At 41.4% G+C, this 21,109-nt stretch overlaps 1 protein-coding gene across 6 annotated transcripts in view; it reads right to left on the reverse strand.

Moving 5' to 3' along the window:
• Nucleotides 1-21,109, reverse strand: part of LOC125727109 (rho GTPase-activating protein 33-like) — a 50,910-nt gene that overhangs the window by 20,513 nt on the left and 9,288 nt on the right. For 2 of the 6 annotated variants that reach the window (XM_049003806.1, XM_049003808.1), the window contains exons 2-15: nt 12,744-12,812; nt 9,825-9,859; nt 8,930-9,021; nt 5,583-5,667; nt 4,185-4,271; nt 3,895-4,032; nt 3,539-3,631; nt 3,343-3,465; nt 2,527-2,604; nt 2,325-2,403; nt 2,124-2,189; nt 1,343-1,372; nt 486-635; nt 65-167 (exon numbers count right to left, since the gene is read on the reverse strand). In XM_049003806.1, coding sequence (XP_048859763.1) covers nt 65-167; nt 486-635; nt 1,343-1,372; nt 2,124-2,189; nt 2,325-2,403; nt 2,527-2,604; nt 3,343-3,465; nt 3,539-3,631; nt 3,895-4,032; nt 4,185-4,271; nt 5,583-5,667; nt 8,930-9,021; nt 9,825-9,859; nt 12,744-12,812 — 1,228 coding nt within the window. The remainder of the gene's footprint in view (nt 1-64; nt 168-485; nt 636-1,342; nt 1,373-2,123; nt 2,190-2,324; nt 2,404-2,526; nt 2,605-3,342; nt 3,466-3,538; nt 3,632-3,894; nt 4,033-4,184; nt 4,272-5,582; nt 5,668-8,929; nt 9,022-9,824; nt 9,860-12,743; nt 12,813-21,109) is intronic. The other 4 variants (XM_049003810.1, XM_049003811.1, XM_049003807.1 and 1 more) reach the window with 3 other exon arrangements.

Genomic DNA, 21,109 nt, shown 5'->3' on the forward strand with positions numbered 1-21,109 from the left:
TTAACTTTATATCAGACTAATGAAATGCCATTTGGAAAGAAATAATAATAAAGATGAGTCTGACCTGAGCTTCTGTATGTTGGATGACACACCGGAGTGTCTATAGATTCCGTCCACAATACCAAACTTCTCAATGAACTCTGAACAACTCTTCAGAACCTGGGGAACTGTCACAGGACAAAACCACGGTCTTTATTCCTTATAAATCTGAGCTCTTTGGGAAGTCAAGAGTTAATCAGATATTTTACTTAAAGCAGAAGTTTCCTATAATCAATCTTTACCAAAGTGAGTAGCATATTTTAAATGAAAGAGTGAATTTAATTGCGTTTTCTTTTAGGCTTAATCCCAAGACTTGAAGAACAAAAGGTGAATCCTTTACAAAAATGTTCACACATGGCGGTTTCTCGAATTGGACTGCTTATTCGATCTGTACAGAATTCTGTCCAAAAGCATGTGAAGCACGACATGGGATGTCAGTCCTGTACCATCGTTCCCAGAGTTGAGCAGGTGTTCTCCCAGGTCACAGCCAAACACCCTCTCCTTCAGAATGCCTCTCTGCTTCAGCTTCTGCTTTGTTGGCCTGGACTTCATAAATGCACGCAGGAAGCCCATCAGTTTACCATGCTTCTTGGATACTAGTAGTTGGCGAAAGAGAGCAAGTTATTAACATAACAAAGATGGCAGAAGGCTGTCCAGTGGGCTTCTAATGTGCCAGCAGTGTTCCAGTCACCAAAGGCTATGCTAATGCTATTGCTTGCCTTTTCATGTCAACTGAGTTGTTATTACCTTGTTCAAAGTGATTAATTTCCTTGATTGTGAAGGAATTCAGACCACCTTCAAACAATCTTACATTTGTTTCGTGACAGTGTCAAAAGTTACAAATTATGCGTAGTATGCTTTACTTGGTAAAGCACTAATGTCTAAAGCTTTAAAAAATGTCCAATACAAATAAATGAATAAAATTTGTGATGGCAAACTATACCAATAAAAAACAGCCTGGAATAGGAAATAAGAAGTGGAGGAACTCTGTTGGGATCACAATAATCCACAGCAAAATTTGAAGGGAACAAATACCATTAAAGGGTTATGGGATTTTTTAGATCAGGGAAAATACAATGTTAAGAGCTAAAAATAACCTTATTATTATGATGCAGACATAATACATATTTATCATTTATACAACAAGCTAATTTGAAAAGCTGTCCATTACCTTCCCCCCCAAAAAAAGGTTTGCTAGTTGTATAAATGGCCCAGTATTAATTAAAGCGGTTGTTACAGGACTTTAAAATAAAAATATTAATAACAACATATTAGTTTATGGATATCCACTTTAAGTTGTTACCAGTAACTCTTAGGAACCAAGGCTGAAGCACTATGAGAGAGGAAAAATGCAATACAAGAGACAAATATAGGAACAGAGATAAATAACACAGCAAAAGGATAAGCTAACACAGCCAGAGGCACACAACCATACACCACTAATCACCTAAGCCATGTTCTGCTGCTTATCACATAACCAATGCATTTATCATGGTACATAGAGTCCTACTCACAAGACAATATGGTAAAATTTTACTTGAGGGGGCACAAATAATGTAGTAGTACACTCTTACTTAATGCATTAGTTAACCAGAACCCAAGTATTAGCTTCATACTGATCCCATGCTCAAGCATAATTAATCAATCAAATGGTTCATGCATTTCATGCAGTTATTACATTTGTTCATGATTCGTACTTGAGTAGCAACTGAGTTACTAAGTTACTTGTCCCCCCTCAAGTAATGTGTTACAACATTAACATACTGCAAGAACTTCACAAACCACTGTAGAACTGTACCCTGACCTCTGTGCAATAATTACCATTTCTGCAGCAATAATAACAACCATTTGTTATATGGTTTAAAAGCTTTGGGCTTTTTGGTCTATACTGAATCACACCCCAGCAATATTTACTGACTATAGGAGGATGTGTAGCTATGCAGTACGTTAAAATGAAATGTCATAAAAATGACCAAAAATGGAAACAATTATGTCACTTTATTTCTGCTGAAAGAGTTCCATACCTGCAGGGCACACACATAAAAGCAGGATTTGGTGCTGGTCAGTAGGGCGATCATGCTTACCTGATGTGGGAGAAGGGGGTGTGGCCACGTTCACAAGACCTGGCTTTGTGCCACTTAGATCTCCATCTAAAAGCAGGAATACTCAACATTACTATTTCTGATGGATTCACTGTAATCTACATGGGATTTACCATGCTATGGAAATGTAAATAGTCATGTGGGGGGTTTTGGTATGTAAAATGCTACAGAAGATGCTTTGACCTTTGGATGATGGGGCACTGACTGAGTGTGGGACCTTCTCACTGATGAGCTCCACACATTCACTGGGGAAGAAGCCAACCTAGGGATTAGATTGAAAACAAGAACTGAATATTTACTCAGGTCAGGTGCTGAGGTCACTGCAGCTTCACCGTGTCACTAACAGCCTCATGTAGATGACAGTGATAAAGACAGAAGGAAGTACCTGGAATCCATGTTTGCCTCTCCACCAGCTAGTGTCCTCCTTGGGCGGCATATCAATCACTGACAGGATATCTCCTACCTGTGGGCCATCCAAGCCACAAACACTCAGGCAAAGGACAGGCTTTTAGAGTCACCTGACCCATTTCCCCTTTGACACCAACATCAGCTCAGACTCCTGCACTAGAAAACGCAGAAAAACCTGTTCTAAGTACAGTAACAGGCGCAGCTTGCCTTATTCGGGTCTCGTAACTTCTCTCTGACCCAGATAAGAACATAGGCAAGTGAACAGAAGAAAAAGAATAGTCCTCATTTCTTTATGTCCCTGTAGTTCTCATAGGGGAGAGAAGGAGGTAGAGGAAAACCAAAAAAGCGCCTGGAAAATCTAGAGAGCCAGGGAGAGAAAGAAAGACTGAACATGCACACTGGCGTGTGGGTCACCCTGTTCTCTGGTGCTATGGCCCAGATAGACGAGCACTATATGGAGCATTGGGGGAGGAGAGCGACAGGAATAGACAGGGAAGCGGAGTTTGATGAGCAGAGGCCATAGTGTGGAGTGAGCAGGGCTGCCACAAAATGTGCTGCTCCGGGCTCTGAAGGCGCTCTGTGTTGCTCTTGATACTGCACAGTGAGGCAGTGACTTTTACACTTATAGGATTACCAATTAAAAAAAAACAACAACAACGATCAGAAGACACTGCACATTTCCAGTTAATATTGAGTCACAATGCAGTATGCTAGAACCAGTCACATAAGCTGTAGCGTATGTTTCACATTTGATAAAGTCAATAAAAAGAAGCTGCTATGCTGCTAACCCTACCTCGATGGAGATCTCATCACTGGCCTGTGCTGTGTAGCGCTTGATGACGTGGGCGGCGGCGATGGCGGGGACGTTCAGCGACGCTTCCTCTTTCAGCAGGAACCGGTTGCCATGGTTGTCAATCTGCAAGGGAAACAACATCCATCCAATATCTTTGTATATTAACTGCTGACAAAACGCCTGCAAGTGACCTCACCTCCATCCAAGTGAGCACAGGCCCACAGTTGAGCTTGTTGTCCACAATCATGGAAAGACGACTCAGGTACTCGGACAACAGCGGATTGAGCATCTGCAAAACACAGAGTGTTGGTCAGGCCGCAAAGCATCCAGATAACCAGATCACGAAGAATACAATATTCATATGAACACAAATGTTCTGCAGGGTGTCGATGCCATCAATACCCAGTGAAACTGCACTGCAGTAGACAAAACAATAAATAATCCATAATCATAAGTAACAGAAAAACCCTGGATTCGCCACCATTATTGTGAATCAATGCTATCAGCTCATCACCTACAGCCTTGCTCTGGAAGAGAAAGCGGCTAGCTTACCTCCAGCTTGTCCCCAATCTCGCTGGGGCCCGGCAGGGGCAGCAGCTGTGAGTAACGCCGGTCATAGATGCACTGGTGCAGGTGAGCGTCCAGCGTGCGGAACTCTTCGTAAGACCGGCGCACCATCCATGCTTTGCCCTACATCCATGCACCCGCAGACAGAGAGGGAGGGAAAGGGGGAGCCGCTTGTGTCATTAGCACTATGTTTATAGCATAGATGTTGATCCAGTCCAGGGGGGGGGGGAGACCAATTATGTACAGCCCCAGCAATTGCAGGCCCACTCCCATACCTTGCAGGACACCTGGACTAGGAAGACCAAGTCCTTGGCATAACTGGAGCTCCAGCTGGCATCATTCTGTGTGTTGGCCAACTGCAACTGCAAGGCAACCAATAGGTTAGGGGGTGGGGCTTAGCGGGGGAGGTCTGCACATGTCAGACAGAAAATGGCTGCCACTGCACCGACATCACAGCAAGTCATAGTACACAGGGGAATTGAAAAGCTGCTTGTGTAAGTGAAACACAGAAAACCGAAAGCCATGTTTTACTTCCTATTTCTGTTAATCGATCACTGTCACTTAGCTTTGGGCAAAGAGGGACAGACTACAGGAGCAACTGCTGATCACATAAGCTGTTTTTGGGTAGGGGACATTGTTACCCAACTGCAAGCACATACCGGTCAGTGCATCTTGCTGTTTGAGGGGTCTGTGGTGGTTTGCACAATGTTAGGTACATGCAGTATTCTAGGCTGAAACTTCCTGTTTGGCTGACGTAAGACGGCAAAAAGGGAACCAGACAGAGTATCAAAAAAAAAGAATGCTTGCTTTAGGACTCTAAAGAATATGACAGTATGGAAAGAAAGGTCTTTTTATTATTAATAAATGAGATTCCTGGTGGAAACAAGAGTAAAATTCCTAAAGTGCTAAGACATACCCTTGCTGATGTATGCACAAGAAATTCTCCCTGGATCAATGAAGTTCATCTTATCTCATAACACAAACCAAAAATAGGAATTACATGACAATATTGGTAGCTGAAGTGGTAGTATATCTAACGAGAGGACTGTCATTAAATACTGCTTCTATTACAATTGAACACTATACACATAATTATGTACATCTACAGTCTTTGTGTGTGGCAACTAGACTGTTTAAGAAGGAAAGAGGATGCTCATTTCCTGTGGTCACATTAACCAAGATGGGCCCTAATTTTAGGCACGTCTGCGTGTCTGTGGTGCATAAATGAAAGATCATGCAACGGTTTTGATGTATATGAGCGACTGCAAACAGAAAGGTGTGTATTCATAGGACTGCATAAGTCCAGCAGTTGCCATGTAACGATTGTTTGTGTTTGAGTGTATGTGTTTATAACCCACTGACAGGACAGTGGAAGAGAATCAAGCAAAAATGTTCCAGCTGTGCTCTTCATCCTCATTTCACAGGACGTTACCACATTGCCACAGATGCACACAGCAGAGCGACGCCATGTCAGAGTTTTAAGGGAACTCACTGAGGGCCCTACAGTGTCTGAATGCTCTCAGTGTCTAGGTGTTACTGAGGAGAACGTCATTTACACGCTAGAAAACAAAAGCAGAAATAGCCTGCAGAACACAGACAAATAAACAATAATACTTTATACTAATCAAATAATACTAAAATAAAACCCTGCTGCTTGGTAACATGGAACTTACCTCAATGGATCCAAAATCCACATTTTCATAGTGGAAGTGAGCACAGTCAACTAGTTTGGGGAAATGGCCTTTCACAATGGATAACCTAAAGGAATACACAATGGGTAAATCGATGTGTAGTGGCTCATGGTAAACTTTTCCTCGGATGACAAGCTCATATTTCACATCCTCAATTTGAAATAAAGGTCAAAAGCAATCTTGAGTATCAGTGAAATTTTAATATTAATCAGGTAATCATCCTGCCTAAAATTTCAGGCACATTCCAGTACTTGAGAAATCCTTCTCCATTTTGACAGTGTTAAAAGACCCATAGAATTCATTTCTCTCTGGTGTGTACATAGAAGGTACGCGAACTTGGTTTGTTTGAAAAATGCCCAGAACCGACTTTACAGGTCCATTTACAACCATATTATTTAGCCCTAGAATTGAAACAGGCCGTCCTTTGTTTAACATTAATTAATTAATATTAATATGTTGATGACCTCTGCTCTGATTGGCTGGTTTACAGTGAGGCACTGCAATGGATCACACAACCAACATCTCTACATTCAGGCGTTGCATAACGATGTTTTGGTTAAAGACGGACTGCATGAGATCATAACAGACCTGAAAAATTCCTTTCACTAGTGATGTAGTGCAACACATTACTAAGGTGTTTGTGGTGATGCTAGTGCAAACAAAATTACTGCACTGTCAGTAGTATAAAGGCATAGCACATACAATCATGTACCTATGATTAGGTACTATGTTACTGGATTATAAACTATGTATTTTTTGTCCTTATTGTAGAGGATACTCTTTCTGCTTTGCCCCACATAACTATAATACTCCCACTTCAGCCTAGACACAACATTAACAAAAACACTAGAATTACAGCTGTGGTAAACAGCTTTCAGAATGACACAAATATTAATTTTCGCAAAGTCTGCTGCCTCAGTTTTTATGATGATGTTATCAAGAGTGATCAGATGAATTGCAATTAATTGCAAAGTTCCTCTGCCGTGAAAATGAACCATTTCCACTGCATATCAGCCCTGCCACAAAAGGACCTGCTGACATAATTTCAGTGATTCTCTCGTTAACACAGGTGAGAGTGTTGATGAAGAGATCACTCTGTCATGCTGATTGAGTTAGAATATAAGGCTGGATGCCTTAAAAGGAGGGTGGTGCTTGAAATCATTGTTAACCATGGTTACCCGCAAGGAAACACATTCAGTCATCATTGCTTTGTACAAAAAGGGCTTCACAAGCAAGAACATTAATGCTAGTAAAACTGCACCTAAATCTACCATTTATCGGATCATCAAGAACTTCGAGGAGAGAGGTTCAATTGTTGTGAAGAAGGCTTCAGGGCACCCAAGAAAGTCCAGCAAGTGCCAGGACCGTCTCCTAAAGTTGATTCAGCTGTGCGATCAGGCCACCACCAGTGCAAAGCTTGCTCAGGAATGGCAGCAGGCAGGTATGAGTGCATCTGCACACACAGTGAGATGAAGACTTTTGGAGGATGGCCTGGTGTCAAGAAGGGTAGCAAAGAAGCTGTTTCTCTCCAAGGGACTGACAGATATTCTGTAAAAGGTACAGGGATCGGACTGCTGAGGACTGTGGTAAAGTCATTTTCTCTGATGAATCCCCTTTCCGATTGTTTAGGGTATCCAAAAAAAAGGTTGTCTGGAGAAGAAAACGTGAGCGCTACCATCAGTCCTGTGTCATGCCAACAGTAAAGCATTCTGAGACCGTTCATGTGTGGGGTTGCTTCTCAACCAACGGAGTGAGCTCACTCACAATTTTACCTAAGAACACAGCCATGAATAAAAAAAAATGGTACCAAAACATCCTCCGAGAGCAACTTCTCCCAACCATCCAAGAACAATCTGTTGATGAACAATGCCTTTTCCAGCCATAAGGCAAAAGTGATAACTAAGTGGCTCGGGGAACAAAACATTGACATTTGTGGTCCATGGCCAGGAAACTCCCCAGACCTTAATCCCATTTAGAACCTGTGGTCAATTCTCAAGCGGCAGATAGACAAACAAAAACCCACTAATTCTGACAAACTCCAAGCATTGATTATGTAAGAATAGGCTGCCGTCAGTCAGGATTTGGCCCAGAAGTTGACTGACAGCATGCCAGGGCAAATTGCAGAGGTCCTGAAAAGGAAAGGCCAACACTGCAAATATTGACTTTTTGCATAAACTTAATGTAATTGTTAATAAAAGCATTTGACACTTATGAAATGCTTGTAATTACACTTCAGTAAACCATAGAAACATCCGACAAAAAGATCTACAAACACTGAAGCAACAAACTTTGTGAAAACCAATACTTGTGTCATTCTCAATACTTTTGGCCATGACTGTATTCTGCATCTCAGTCAACAAATGTTTTACTCTGCTAGCTTTACCATGCATTTGTAAATGTGTTGTTTGTAATGAATGAGGACTTATGCTTTTTATGCTAAAGGAGTTTCCTCCGGGATCAATAAAGTTTGCTGATTCCGATTCAATATTTTTGAAATTATTAACCAAATTATTAACCAAACTAACCAAAGGTAGGATACAGGCAGTACAGAAGTCTCTTCTCAATGTCAGTATCACAGACTTTGTAATATTGCTTACTGCTCCCCTACTAATCTAGGGTACATTTCCCAAAAGCATAGTTACCAACAGCATTAGCAGCCTACATACCAGGAACCAGGCAACTGAATGGTTCCAACTATCTAAGTTCCTAATGGGAGCTTTTGGGAAATGCACCCCTGAATAGGACCTACATTCTTAGCCTACTAATAATAATAATAATAATGATAATAAGTATCACATACATAAATGGCTCTCAATATATATTTTTTTCCTCGCCAGATGCACACATGCCACTTGAGAGAGAAATATGTTGCATATGTTGAATATATGGTTGCGCGGGTCCATTGGGCTTGAATGTGGGCTGGTGTATATTCATTTTAATACTATTACATAACAATCTAGGATTTTTGAATCAGACCATTTTATCACCTTGTTTTACATATGTGATATTTATATTTGAAAGAGGGAACAAGAGTGTGAGATTCATGGTGTCATTCCATTTACCAATCTCTCTTTTTTCAACTCCGCCAAGCTAAAGTCAGATTTTCATTCAATGGCACCTTAAACTGTTCACAGTAATAATAAATGTTGAGACTCACCCCATCCGTGGGAGGTGGTCAATCACAATAAATAAATAAAAACCAGGGTAAAATGCAAAACTCTTATGTTAATATAAAGCATTAAATATAATAAGGATCATGTTTTCATTCATATAGAAGAAAAGAGGAATATGTTATACTAGAGAGGCAGCAGTACATCTACACAGTTCACCTTTTGCTCATTTTCCCTTTCAAGTTGGCTGTGCTGCCCACTGAGCGTGTTGTGGGCTCCCTGGAGCTGTCCAGACTATCAGTACTCTGAGCCTGCAGGGAGTGGAAAATAATACAGGGGGTGGGGGTGGGGGACAAAGACAAATATATATTGGCCCTCAGACACTTGATTACAACGCTGGCATAGAAGCCTATAGATCCGATCATGCAGCAGATAACATGGAATCAATGTAAATCAAGCCAGTTGCACTGTCGATCAGGAAGGAAACAGAGTAATTCAAGAAGAGAGATGAACAGACAGTGTTAGGGCAAAGCGGATTAGGGGCTCTAACCAACAAGAGAACAGCTGCTGGTGCTTTACAACTCTGGGCTCATGGTCCCTCCACACAAGTTCATCAGTGGGACAAGAAATAATCAAAGCAGCTGGTAGCGATTGATACTGCAAATCATAATTAAAGGCAAATGGCTGGCCTAACATATCCTTGCTTAATTATTCTTTTAAAATGAGTGATGTACAAGACACATACAATGTGACAGTGTTCCTCAACCCAATCATCAGGAACCTCCAGACAGTACACATTTTTACTCCTTCCCAGCTCCCAGCACACCTGAACCAATGCTGAATACCTGGTACAGGTGTGTAGGGAGCTGGGAGGAACCCCTATGGGGTCCCCAAGGACCGGGTTAAGAAAAACTGCCATAATGAGAAGTTTGTTGCTCCTTGGCCCTAGGGCATGGGCAGATACCCAGGCCAGCCATGTGACTGCATTCAGAGGGCTTTCTATGGGAGAAATACGGTAGGAATAACACCGTAATACAATCAATGAAGAGCTCCTGGGTCATACAAAAAGCACATCTGATTGGATCATGGACCCAGAAAGCCTGTCAATACTTACCGGCAATTGCAATGTCAATGCTCTGGGCAAGACACCTTAAGAAATGGGTGACAGGTCAAAGGTATGTTGATGCAAGAGAGGCCTTTTTCGAACATTACGACTAAATGTCGATAGGGTAAGGCATGGTGACAAATCTGGAGATCCCCAAGCCATTTAACACACCTGCTGCAGCAAAACAAGGCAAGGGTCCTGCATTGCTGCTGTCCACAAGTAGCCAATTCAGGCTGTCAGCTGACATGACAGCCAAACTGACACAAAATAGTATAACAAGCATAGCTGCACGTAATAACATTAAGGTTACAAATATGCTAGAATGAAATTTAATGGAAGCTTCATTAATGTCACTTCAGACACCTGAAAAGGCTCACATGGCTAGTAAATATGGCTAATAAATGCCCTGCATTTGCAGTTTGACTGCCATTAAAAAGGCCTATCAGTGATATGAAACCATGTGACGCTACATTTACATTAATATATCTCAGTAACACCTTAAAAACCAAAGACCAAATTTTCTAGAGATGTTCATGACATTATGATCTAGCTTTAGTAAAAGTAAAAAAAAACAGATCAATTTTGAAATATAGGTTTTTATTGTTATTGATTTTTTAATATTTTAATCGTTATTACATAGTAATTATTCATATGAGGATGGCATATTATTTGTTCAATCTATAAATCTGGACAATAGCTTGAGAACAATATAAGGACCACTTCTATACAGCTTACATTAAGGAAAATATGGCAGGTCAAAGTCATAGACCCCCCTAAAAGTTAAAACCTTTTTTGCTTAAATCTTCTTCAATATTGATCCCAGACCAATTTCAGTTTCATGAGTTACTCATGTGACCAAATCAGCATGCCAGGTTTAGTTAAAATCCGTGACGACGAGGTCCGAAAGTATGATGATTTGACATGGAATGACCCCCATTCCTATACTGACAATGTACACCCTACCAGATTTAAGATATATCATACAAACAAACAAAACACTACAGTGGCATTCTCCTGTAATGTTTGGCAAATGTTTTATTTACCCAATGAAACAGTTAAAATTAAAAACTGGCAAACCAATTAAAAGGACACATTAAACATGGATGAATAAAACACTTGTCAACTTAGAAATAAAACAAGGAATAATCAAAATATGCCTTCCCCAGAACATAGATGTAGCTCATTCTTGTAGGAGGAATGAACAAACTATTATGAAGTAAATTATGCCTGGCAAAAGGCAAATGTTTCACCAAAAAAACAGGGGTGTGGTCAAATAGAACATTTTATAAAACACAAAACCAATAGAATGGCTAAAATCACTCAAAATAACTGAGAAAAGCATGTATCTAAATATACTTTGAGGGATTCCTCAACCAAAGGGATGAAGATATGTTTACATCTCACAATTTCAACTATAAGTAAGCTCACACAGCCTATTTCCCAAAGGCATATCAGACAGGACAGGTCACAGCCTATCACGCATGCCAGATTGCCTTACAGAAACAGATTCACAAAAAAAATGCAGGCAGTCCCTTGGACGCCTCAGTGCCGCTCCACTCCATTGGCTTTTAAGAGTTTAGAAGAGTGGGTCTTTACGGCAAATTTTCCCCAAATTTTACCCTGCCAAACTCCATCTAACCAATTCCATACAAAGTTTAAACAATAATAATAATAATAATAAATAATAATAATAATACAAGGACTTAGCTAGTGCCCATGTTATACCTTCAGTGGTAAAAGGTGACATGAATAAGGACGGCATATCTTGTAGGCCATAAGCTCACTGCCATGTTTGGCTGCACATTCACGCTCCTGGCAGAGTGGTAAGACATACAGCACCTATCTGTATGAGATTCTGTGCAGGGGGGATATGCATACCAGCCGCGCTGCCTAGCACGCTATACCCAAAAGCAACCCCCATTGCCATTGGGCTTATGTCATGCCAATCTTACTCTGCTTACCTCTTCTATCATAAAATGCATAAAATGCACAAGGAAGTTGAACATTCCATGCATTCTTGGCATTTCATAATAACATAAGATCTTTATTTAAATTCCCCAGCTACACCAGTGAGAGCTTTGACTCTTCTTACCCCACCTCACCTGGCTGAGCAGCTCAAAATGCTTAGTATTGCTGAATTCCTGTTGTGTTTTGTTTCTGGAGCCGCGTAAGGATGCTTTCACATGATAAGCACTGAGCACTGCGTCGAGCTGAGTGTCAGCGCCCTATTCTTGTATATCAGCGGCACTTTAGTACTGCTGAAGCAGCACCAAAACTCGATCATGAAGTGCTCACCTCTGGCCACATTCGTTTACATTTGTTTACATTCGTTTACATTTGTTAGTTGTCTTTATGGGGATGAAATGAACAATATATAGAGATATACGATATATTGGCTAACATACCAATTTTCTGTAGTGGAGGTAGAGGGATTTCATCGGTTCATTCACCACTTATAAGAGGTGTAAAAGTTCCAGCTGGCGACGTGTTTATAATTCATCAGTCTGGCTTGTAAATCAATCATCCTTTTTATCCATCCATCCATCCATCCATCCATCCATCAAGTCGGTGTGACGTGAGGTTGCAAGTCAACGCTCAACTCCCCATAGACAATACTGGAATGCCTAAATTAGTGTGTTGCTTGACACTTATCATGTGAAAGCCCCATAATGCAGCTGGGTGGCATGGGCTGCCCTGGTGCCAGGCGTATCTGTACACTGCACAACACGTAGTGTGGGGATCATACACATTGACACAACACATAAACATTGTCATGAATGAACACACACACACACACACACACACACACACACACACACACACACACACACACACACACACACACACACACACACACACACACACACACACACACACACACACACACACAACAGCGAGAAACACAGAGAAGGGCCAAAGGACACTTACCAGACATGTCTGTCAGGCTCATTGCTCGCACAAACATGGCACATTTCCGAACCCACTGGGGTCCCGACACTTGAAACCAAAAAAGGAAAATAAAGGGGATTTAATTCTCCTATTCCTTCTACGGTCCAACAAAAGTGGGCAAAACATTGCTTTCCATCCCTGTGACTGGAACCCGTGTCAGTCTAACAGCCAGGAAGTATGAACCCCAAATCAAATATCACATTTCTCTAGCAGAAACTTCATAGCCATGAAACAAACAGCAAACAAATTCATTTTTGTATAGCGCGTTATCACAACATTACATCGTCTCAAAGCGCTTTACAGCATCCGCACCCAAAGCCCCCAGTGAGCAAGCCAAAGGCGACAGTGGCAAGGAAACGATGACCTTCTTATCACAGGTACAGGGTCCTAACCTGCAAAGCCACACAGCTCTAACAGCAGAGTACACATCAAATGCTATAATCCTGAAATTCTACTGATAGCCTAAGCAAAACATTAGGACAGGTAGCTTGGAACTGTTTCTGGGAGAAGCCTGGGACCTAAGAAATCTAAGAAAACTAGATATAGATATGACTTTCACCTTGACACATACATACATCTTCTAACTGCTTATCTATGGTCTAAGGGCTGGGGGGCGTTGGGGTCTGTCTTAGGCAGAATAGGGCACTAGGCAGTAGGACTCTATGGATAGGATGCCAGCCCACAGCAGGGCACACATGTACACACACTCATATATATAATCACACACAAGGAAAAATGTAGAGATGCCAATTCACTTAACTGTGTGTCTTTGGATAGCGGAAGAAAGCCACCCCACACAGGGAGAGAATGAAAACTCAGACATACATGGGGGAAGCCCCCTTCTTTATAACTCAGGGAAAATAATATTTCATTTCACAATCTTAATAAATGAACACATAATTTATTAGATGGACAGGAGTAGCTTTATTTAAGCACAGAACAGACTCTCTGCTCTCATCGTCCTTTTTCCGTTTTTTTGTCACACCGATTTATGAATGCAACCTTGATGACAGAAGAGAAAAGAACGACAACTGCTTTAAAACAGAAGATGCATTGATCCCCCCCCCCAATTACAGACAACAATTTATGTAGGAAGAGAAAAAATTGTGTTTATTAGCGCTTTCATAGCAGGGCTGGTGCCCGTGCTGAGCCTAAATTTCGGCCCAGTCGTTGTATTCATACCAAAAATAATGGCAGTACCAGACCAATATATTCAGGCCAGAGCTCATTTTTCTGGCCCTGAAACGCTGCTGGGTCCAACGCTGACATCACGAGGCGGGTTAAGCAAAAGTTTATGAAGCAATGCGTGAGTGAATTGGGGAAGGCAGGGGTTATCAGAGTAACGAAGTCGTGGACAAGATTTTTTGGAAATGAAAAAGAATACAGAAAGTCGGAAAGAGAGCTAAATAAAAATTGTGCTGCCCTAGAAACAAATATCACGGACTCCATGTTTGGAAACACACCTGCTATCCGGGTGACTGGAGCATTGAACTCTGTGAATGCTCTGGAGGAAATGGGTACGTTGTTATTGTTGTGTATACTAGTAATGTGACTATGAATTTAGCTAACTAATAAGTTAACATTAGAAATTGACTTCAGTGTACGAGCTAGTGAGAGATAGCATGCAGCTATCTGCTTTGTCACAGCAATAAACACACTCACACGCTCCCTTGCTTGAAATGTCAGTAATTTAAGTGAAATTTACATATGTTCGTGTGCTTGTTTTAACACAGGTGAAGCGAATGCAGATGGATAGGAGCATCACTTTTTGTAATAATTTATTCCATGTGAAAGATTTACATATTTCTTGATTATTTGTATATTTGCAAAATAAAAGTTTACCAAAATGTTTAGTTCTTTTCTTGTCCTCACTCTCCCTGTTAAACTATTCCATTAATGCACATTGCGCAGTATAGTTCCTTCAGTGTTCTGTACTTTTTTATTTGCATTTGGGCTGATTTGACAAGAAATTACTATGCATTTTAACCTGTGACAGTGATGTGCATCCATCTCCGATTGCGACCCGCCTTTTAACCAGAACACACAAACGGTAGTTTGTGTTCAACCGCTGAAGTGCAGGAATAAGTCATTGGTGGATGTAAAGAAATTTTGAATCAACTGTGTTGGGAACAATAACAAATAATGGTAAAAATAATTTAAGCATTTGCGTTCATCGCATCTCACACAGTCCTCCATTTTTGTCTTCACTTCTGAAACAGTACCCCTCCCACAGCAATATGCACACACTGACTTTATTGTTATACCCTTTCAGCACGTCTAGCTCCAGATCCGAACAGGGCTTGGTGTGAAAGAGATATATGTGGCCTGTCTAGATGAGGAGCAAGAATGACACAGAGTAACACGAAGGACATGGCCTCACTGCCCCTGGCTGGTCTGGTCAGTGTAACACGGAGGACAGGGTCTCGCTCTCCCTTATCATTGGGGAGAACTAAGTGCCGCTGTTGCACTTCCAATTTGGAAATCAGCTGCACCTCCCAGGTGTCTTTTTTCAGCAGGCCTCAGGTTCTCTATTGGCTATTCAAACCATGGTCCTCAAGAACCAAGCACTCCTGAATTTCCAGACTTCCTTTACCTGTGAGCCAATCAGAATCAATAATTATTAAACTAACTACCTGGGAGAACTGAAAAAGATTTGGAATTGAGGACTAGATTTGAATAGGGGGGTGTAGGGTGTTATGATGTTGAGTTTGGATGCGTGCATATACCATATGGGCAGAATTATTAGGCAAGTGAATATTTTACTTTTATCTTCTCTTCAGACCAATATTTTCATTCCAAATATATCTCCAATTAAAAATAGTTTAAAAATAGAGCATGCCCAGTATTTGGTCTGAGTATTTTCTGACTGGAGTAAAACAGGAAACTGTGAATACTTCCCTGTGCATAATTATTAAGAGAATTATCAATATTAAAATGGGCCAAAAGACAACAGTTCAGAGAGTATAAAAAATAGCATAAGTGATAGACATAGTGCAAAAATAGTAATTCAATAGAAAGGTGGCTATACAGGACAATAAACTTGGTAAAGTGGACCATATAGAATGGATGATAGATTGTTATTCCTTATATACCAAAACTGTTTTTAAAATTATTATTTCTGTTGCTGGTGAAGAGAGAAAAATCCACTTAGTTTCTGATTTCATAATAATTATGCACACTGATAATCCATCCATCCATTTTCCATACTGCTTATCCTACTGGGTCGCGGGGGGTCCGGAGCCTATCCCGGAAGCAATGGGCACGAGGCAGGGAACAACCCAGGATGGGGGGCCAGCCCATCGCAGGGCACACTCGTACACCGTTCACTCACACATGCACACCTACGGGCAATTTAGCAACTCCAATTAGCCTCAGCATGTTTTTGGACTGTGGGGGGAAATCGGAGTACCCAGAGGAAACCCCACGACGACATGGAGAGAACATGAAAACTCTGCACACATGTAACCCAGGCGGAGACTCGAACCTGAGACCCAGAGGTGTGAAGCAACAGTGCTAACCACTGCACCACCATGCCGCCCCCACACTGATAATCAAGAGCATTTTATTGTTGTTTGTAACAGACTAATGTAAAATTTTTACAGTTATTTGGAGGAATAGAAAACATCTAAATCACTTCACTTTCATACCTCTGCCTAAGATTTGCTAAAAATTTCTCCAAGCAAAGTATTTGCTTAATAATTCTGTAAACAGTGTAGCAGGTGGCTGCCACAGCAGGTATTGTTTTATTAAATGGTAAGACTGTGCTTACCATTGCCAGAATTACATAAAAAGGCCAGACTTGACAAGTTCGGGACTGAAAACCTCTGTTGAAGTCTTAACAAAACTAGAAATCACTGACCACCATCAAGTAAAATATCAGTGTCAGCGCGATGAAAGTTCACATAGAACACTTGCATTGCACTCAGATGGACTGTCTGTGCTTTCAGTTTCATTAACAATTGTACTGTTATCGCTGAGAAATAACGAGGAGTTTGGCTTGGACATTAAAACAAATGCATGAGAATACCTCTAAATTAAATCAGGGCAGAAATAGTGCATGTTTTAGCACGAGCTTAAATTAGCCAGTCTTCAATAATCTAGATATCACAGCTGATGGCTACAGTCTTGAGCTGATGAACTACCAGGCCCATGCATTTTTCAGTGCTGTGAAAAATGTATGACGACTCTAAAATTCTAAAACGGGGATAGCTGCAGCGTGTGAGCCAGTGTGTGCCCACAAATGCACACTGACATCTTCCTGCCCCACTATCCCACAATCCCTCACTCACCGCCATCAGCTTACAGAGGGAGAGAAAAGTGACTACAGCCAGCAGAATTGTCACAGCAGACAATTATAAAACACACAGACAAGACACATGCAAGCGTCCTTACTGCTAAAATCCAAGTAGAACATATCTGTATCTATAGGAACACACTCAGAATGTCTGTCATTTATTCTGGTAAAGCTAATCCTCATAAACAAATGCAAGGATTTTATGATTATTGTGCTTTGACTTGCTGAGTAGGTGCCAAGGGTCTGACTGCAAAATAACAGCAACAGGAGTGTAGCCTAGCAAGGCTAGAGAACTGATCATTATGTTAAGCCTCCCACAGGTTAAGGACCTTCTACAGGACGTCATTGTGAAATCACAACCAAAACAGAATACATCAGAAAAATCATAGAACATCAATATACACAAGGGAAGGTAGCATGAAGGGGCAATCATGGAGAGTGGCATTCACAGCACCACTGTAAACACGGAAAGCAGTGCTCACAGTGCCGGCAAAAAACATGGAGACCAGCGCTGACAGACCACCGTAGACACAGAGAGTGGCACTCTCAACGCATCTATAAAATGGAGAGTGGTGCTCACAATTCCACTGTAAACACAGAAATCAGCACTTACAGAGCCACCATACACATGGACAGTGGCACTCACAGTGCCATCGTAAACATGGACAGTGGTGGTCACAGTGCCTCTATAAACATGGAGAGCGGCACTCACAATGCCACCATAGAGAGAGTGGTGCTCACAGAGCCACCATAAACACGGAGAGTGGTGCTCACAGTGCCACCATAAACATGGAGAGTGGTAGTCACTGTCCCACCATGAACACAGAGAGCGATGCTCACAGAGCCACCGTAAACATGGAGAGTGGTAGTCACTGTCCCACCATGAACACAGAGAGCGATGCTCACAGAGCCACCGTAAACATGGAGAGTGGTACTCACAGTGCGTCTATTAACACAGAAAGCGGCCTTCACATACCCCTTTCACACATAATCCTTGCTGGAGCCAGTGTGGTGTTTGGCTGGGGGTGGACTTGACCTAACATCGACCCCACCAAAAACCATCATGCCTTCACTGTGCTTGGTGCCAAAAGGGTAGAACGATGACATCAGTGTGTGTGTGTGTTGCTGTAGAAGCAGTACTGTGAGTACACAGAAGTGAAGATGAAAATGGACCACGCAAGACTTTTTTGAATTTACAGCAAATTGGGTTTAACCCAACACATTTCATTCAAAATTTCTGAGTGTCCCACAAGTCATCTGAGTACATCTGCCAATACTTATTCCTGTACTTCACTGGTCCATCACGAACCACCGTTTGTGTGTTCCAATTAAAAAGTGGGTCACAATCGGTGACATTCGTGGATGAACTCTGACTCATGCATAATAATAGGAGGGGCTGCACGTAACTGTTATGCATGTACACATTCACCAAAGTGATACAACAATCGATTACCGCATGTAACAGCGCAAATCTGTACTTATTTTATGTGCACTGCTATGACAAGAAATTACCATGCATTTTAAGCTTTATACCGCAAATGAAGTACGAATTAGTATAAAAAGGTTAAAATGCATAGTAATTTCTTGTCAAATCAGCCAAAATGCACATAAGATAAGTATGGCACGCTGAAGGAACTACTGTGCAATAGCCATTAACGGACTAGGGAGAGTGAAGACAAGACAAGAACAAAACATTTTGGTAAACCTTTATTTTACAAACAATTCAAATAACCAAGATAGATTTAAATTATTCACAATAATGTTTTTGTGCAATAAATAAATATAAGAAGTACTGCTCCTGTCCATCTGCAATCTCTTCATACGTGTTAAAACAAGCACACGAAAGACACGACTTAAATCAATGACATTTCAAGCAAGAAAAAATGCAACGAAAAAAATAGACTCGTACACTAACAAAGCAGATAGCTGTGCATTATGTATCACCAGTTGGTACATATACACATTCATATACACATTCAACATATAAAACACAACTGACTGTTTAACAATATTCAGCTTTGTTTGACGGAGGCTTGGAAGGCATCCGACATACACCAACTTACCTGAGTTCATAGTCACATTACAAGTAAACACAACAACAACAACTTACCCAATTCCTCCAAAGTGGTTGCAGAGTTCAATGCTCCAGTCACCTGGGGGGTATTTTCCGTACGTCGCTTAAATCATCTGAGATCAGATGCCTCATCTTGGATGAGTTAATGCCCATGAAACTCGTCCGGGATAAGTCGGGTTTTCAAACGCAGCTGTGTAGTAGATTAGTGTAGCTGGATCCATTCATCTGAGATGATTGCGTGCACATGTGTTGCTTGAAAAGCCAATATATATCGGGTTTAGACAACTTGATTGGCAAGTCTCTCGTTGGCTTCCACAAAATGACAAAAAACAGAGCACAATTTTTCATGCAAGATATCTGATATATTTTCCGCATCGCCTACAGTATACAAAAAAGTGCTGCTTGCAAAATATCTCAAGGTAATGTACATCATCTGTGTGGCTGCGATTTCACCTAGTTGGACTACTATACAGAGCTATATCTTTAAGATATAATATTCCATCCCGGCTGAAGCGGGATCTTTCGAAAAGAATATCATCCATCAACAATAAAGGATCCTAACGATCACGCATAACCCTCTCAATTTGAAATTTCCTTCTTATTATTTGTTCATCGATTGCAATTGGTCTCTCATCCATGAATGGCGAAGGCATGACTGAACGGATTTCCATGCTCGGACACTGATTAAGTGTGTGAGCTAATCCTTGTGTACATAGAACAAACCTGCTCCCAGAGGGTTTGAGGATTTAGTTGTACTGCTATGACAAAACATCCAGCAAGAGTTTCGAAAAACCAACAGATCCAGGATCATGTCAAATCGTCAACAATTACATCCGGCTAAATGAGTAATCCACATATGAAAACCACCCCCGTGGTGAGCAGGTCTGTTTTCAAATACAAAGTCCATGAAAATTGTTTTTAGGGCAGTCAGCACCACTTTAGTTTAGTTCCCTTTTCGACTTCCTCTATTGTTTCTCATTTTTTAAATCATCTTCAAGACTTACTCCGTCATTCTGATTACCCCAGCCTTGTCCAATTCACTCCGCATTGCTTTGTATACTTTAGTTTTTCCACTCTGACGACTCTAACCCTGCCTCCGAATGTAGCGGACTCCCAGCTCGGGCCCAGCAGTCTTTCCGGGCCAGAAAAATGAGCTCCATCCTGGATCTATCGGCCCGGCACCGCTGTTAATTTTGGTGTGAATGCAATGACCGAGCCGGAATTTAGGTTTGCACAGGCACCCTGATCTGAAAGGACTAACAGAGCCACTGTAGAGTGGCACTCACAGTGCCTCTATAAATGCAGAGGGCTAAATTTTGACGATTTAACACAAAGTGTGAAGCGCAAAGAGGAAATAACAGTTATGGGTGTGTCTAAACCCATTTTGATATTTTGACGGCAGAAAAACCAAATGGAATGGCACGTCACCTCTCCTGTAAAAGACAACGCCACATCTATGGCAGATTGTCATTACATTCGCACCGATAATATGCCTGGCCATGCCTCATTTACAACATACCAGTCCTACGCAAAATCATTTAGTAATTGACGACACGCACACACAGTGTGAAAATGAGCAATGTGCTGGTACAAAACTAGCAAGACGCTTTGCGCAGGTGGAAAATAGAGCCCGGAGAGCGAAGTGGAGCTCAGAGTGCCACCATAAACACGTAGAGTGGTGGTAATAGTGCCTTTATAAACATGGAGAGCAGCACTCACAGTGCCTCTATAATCAGAGAGTGTTGCTCACAAAGCCACTGTAAACACGCACTCACAGTGCGTCTATAAACATGGAGTGGTACTCACAGAGCCGCTGTAAACATGGAAAGCAGCGCGCACAGTGACATCGTAAACACAAAGAGCGGTGCTCACAGAGTCACTGCAAACTCAGACAGTGACACTCAAAGTTCCTTTGTTAACGTGGTATAAATGAGAACAATACAAATATACCCAGATATGACATATTGGTCATTTGGG

The sequence above is a fragment of the Brienomyrus brachyistius genome, unplaced genomic scaffold (assembly GCF_023856365.1).
Source record: "Brienomyrus brachyistius isolate T26 unplaced genomic scaffold, BBRACH_0.4 scaffold86, whole genome shotgun sequence".
Lineage (NCBI taxonomy): Eukaryota > Metazoa > Chordata > Actinopteri > Osteoglossiformes > Mormyridae > Brienomyrus > Brienomyrus brachyistius.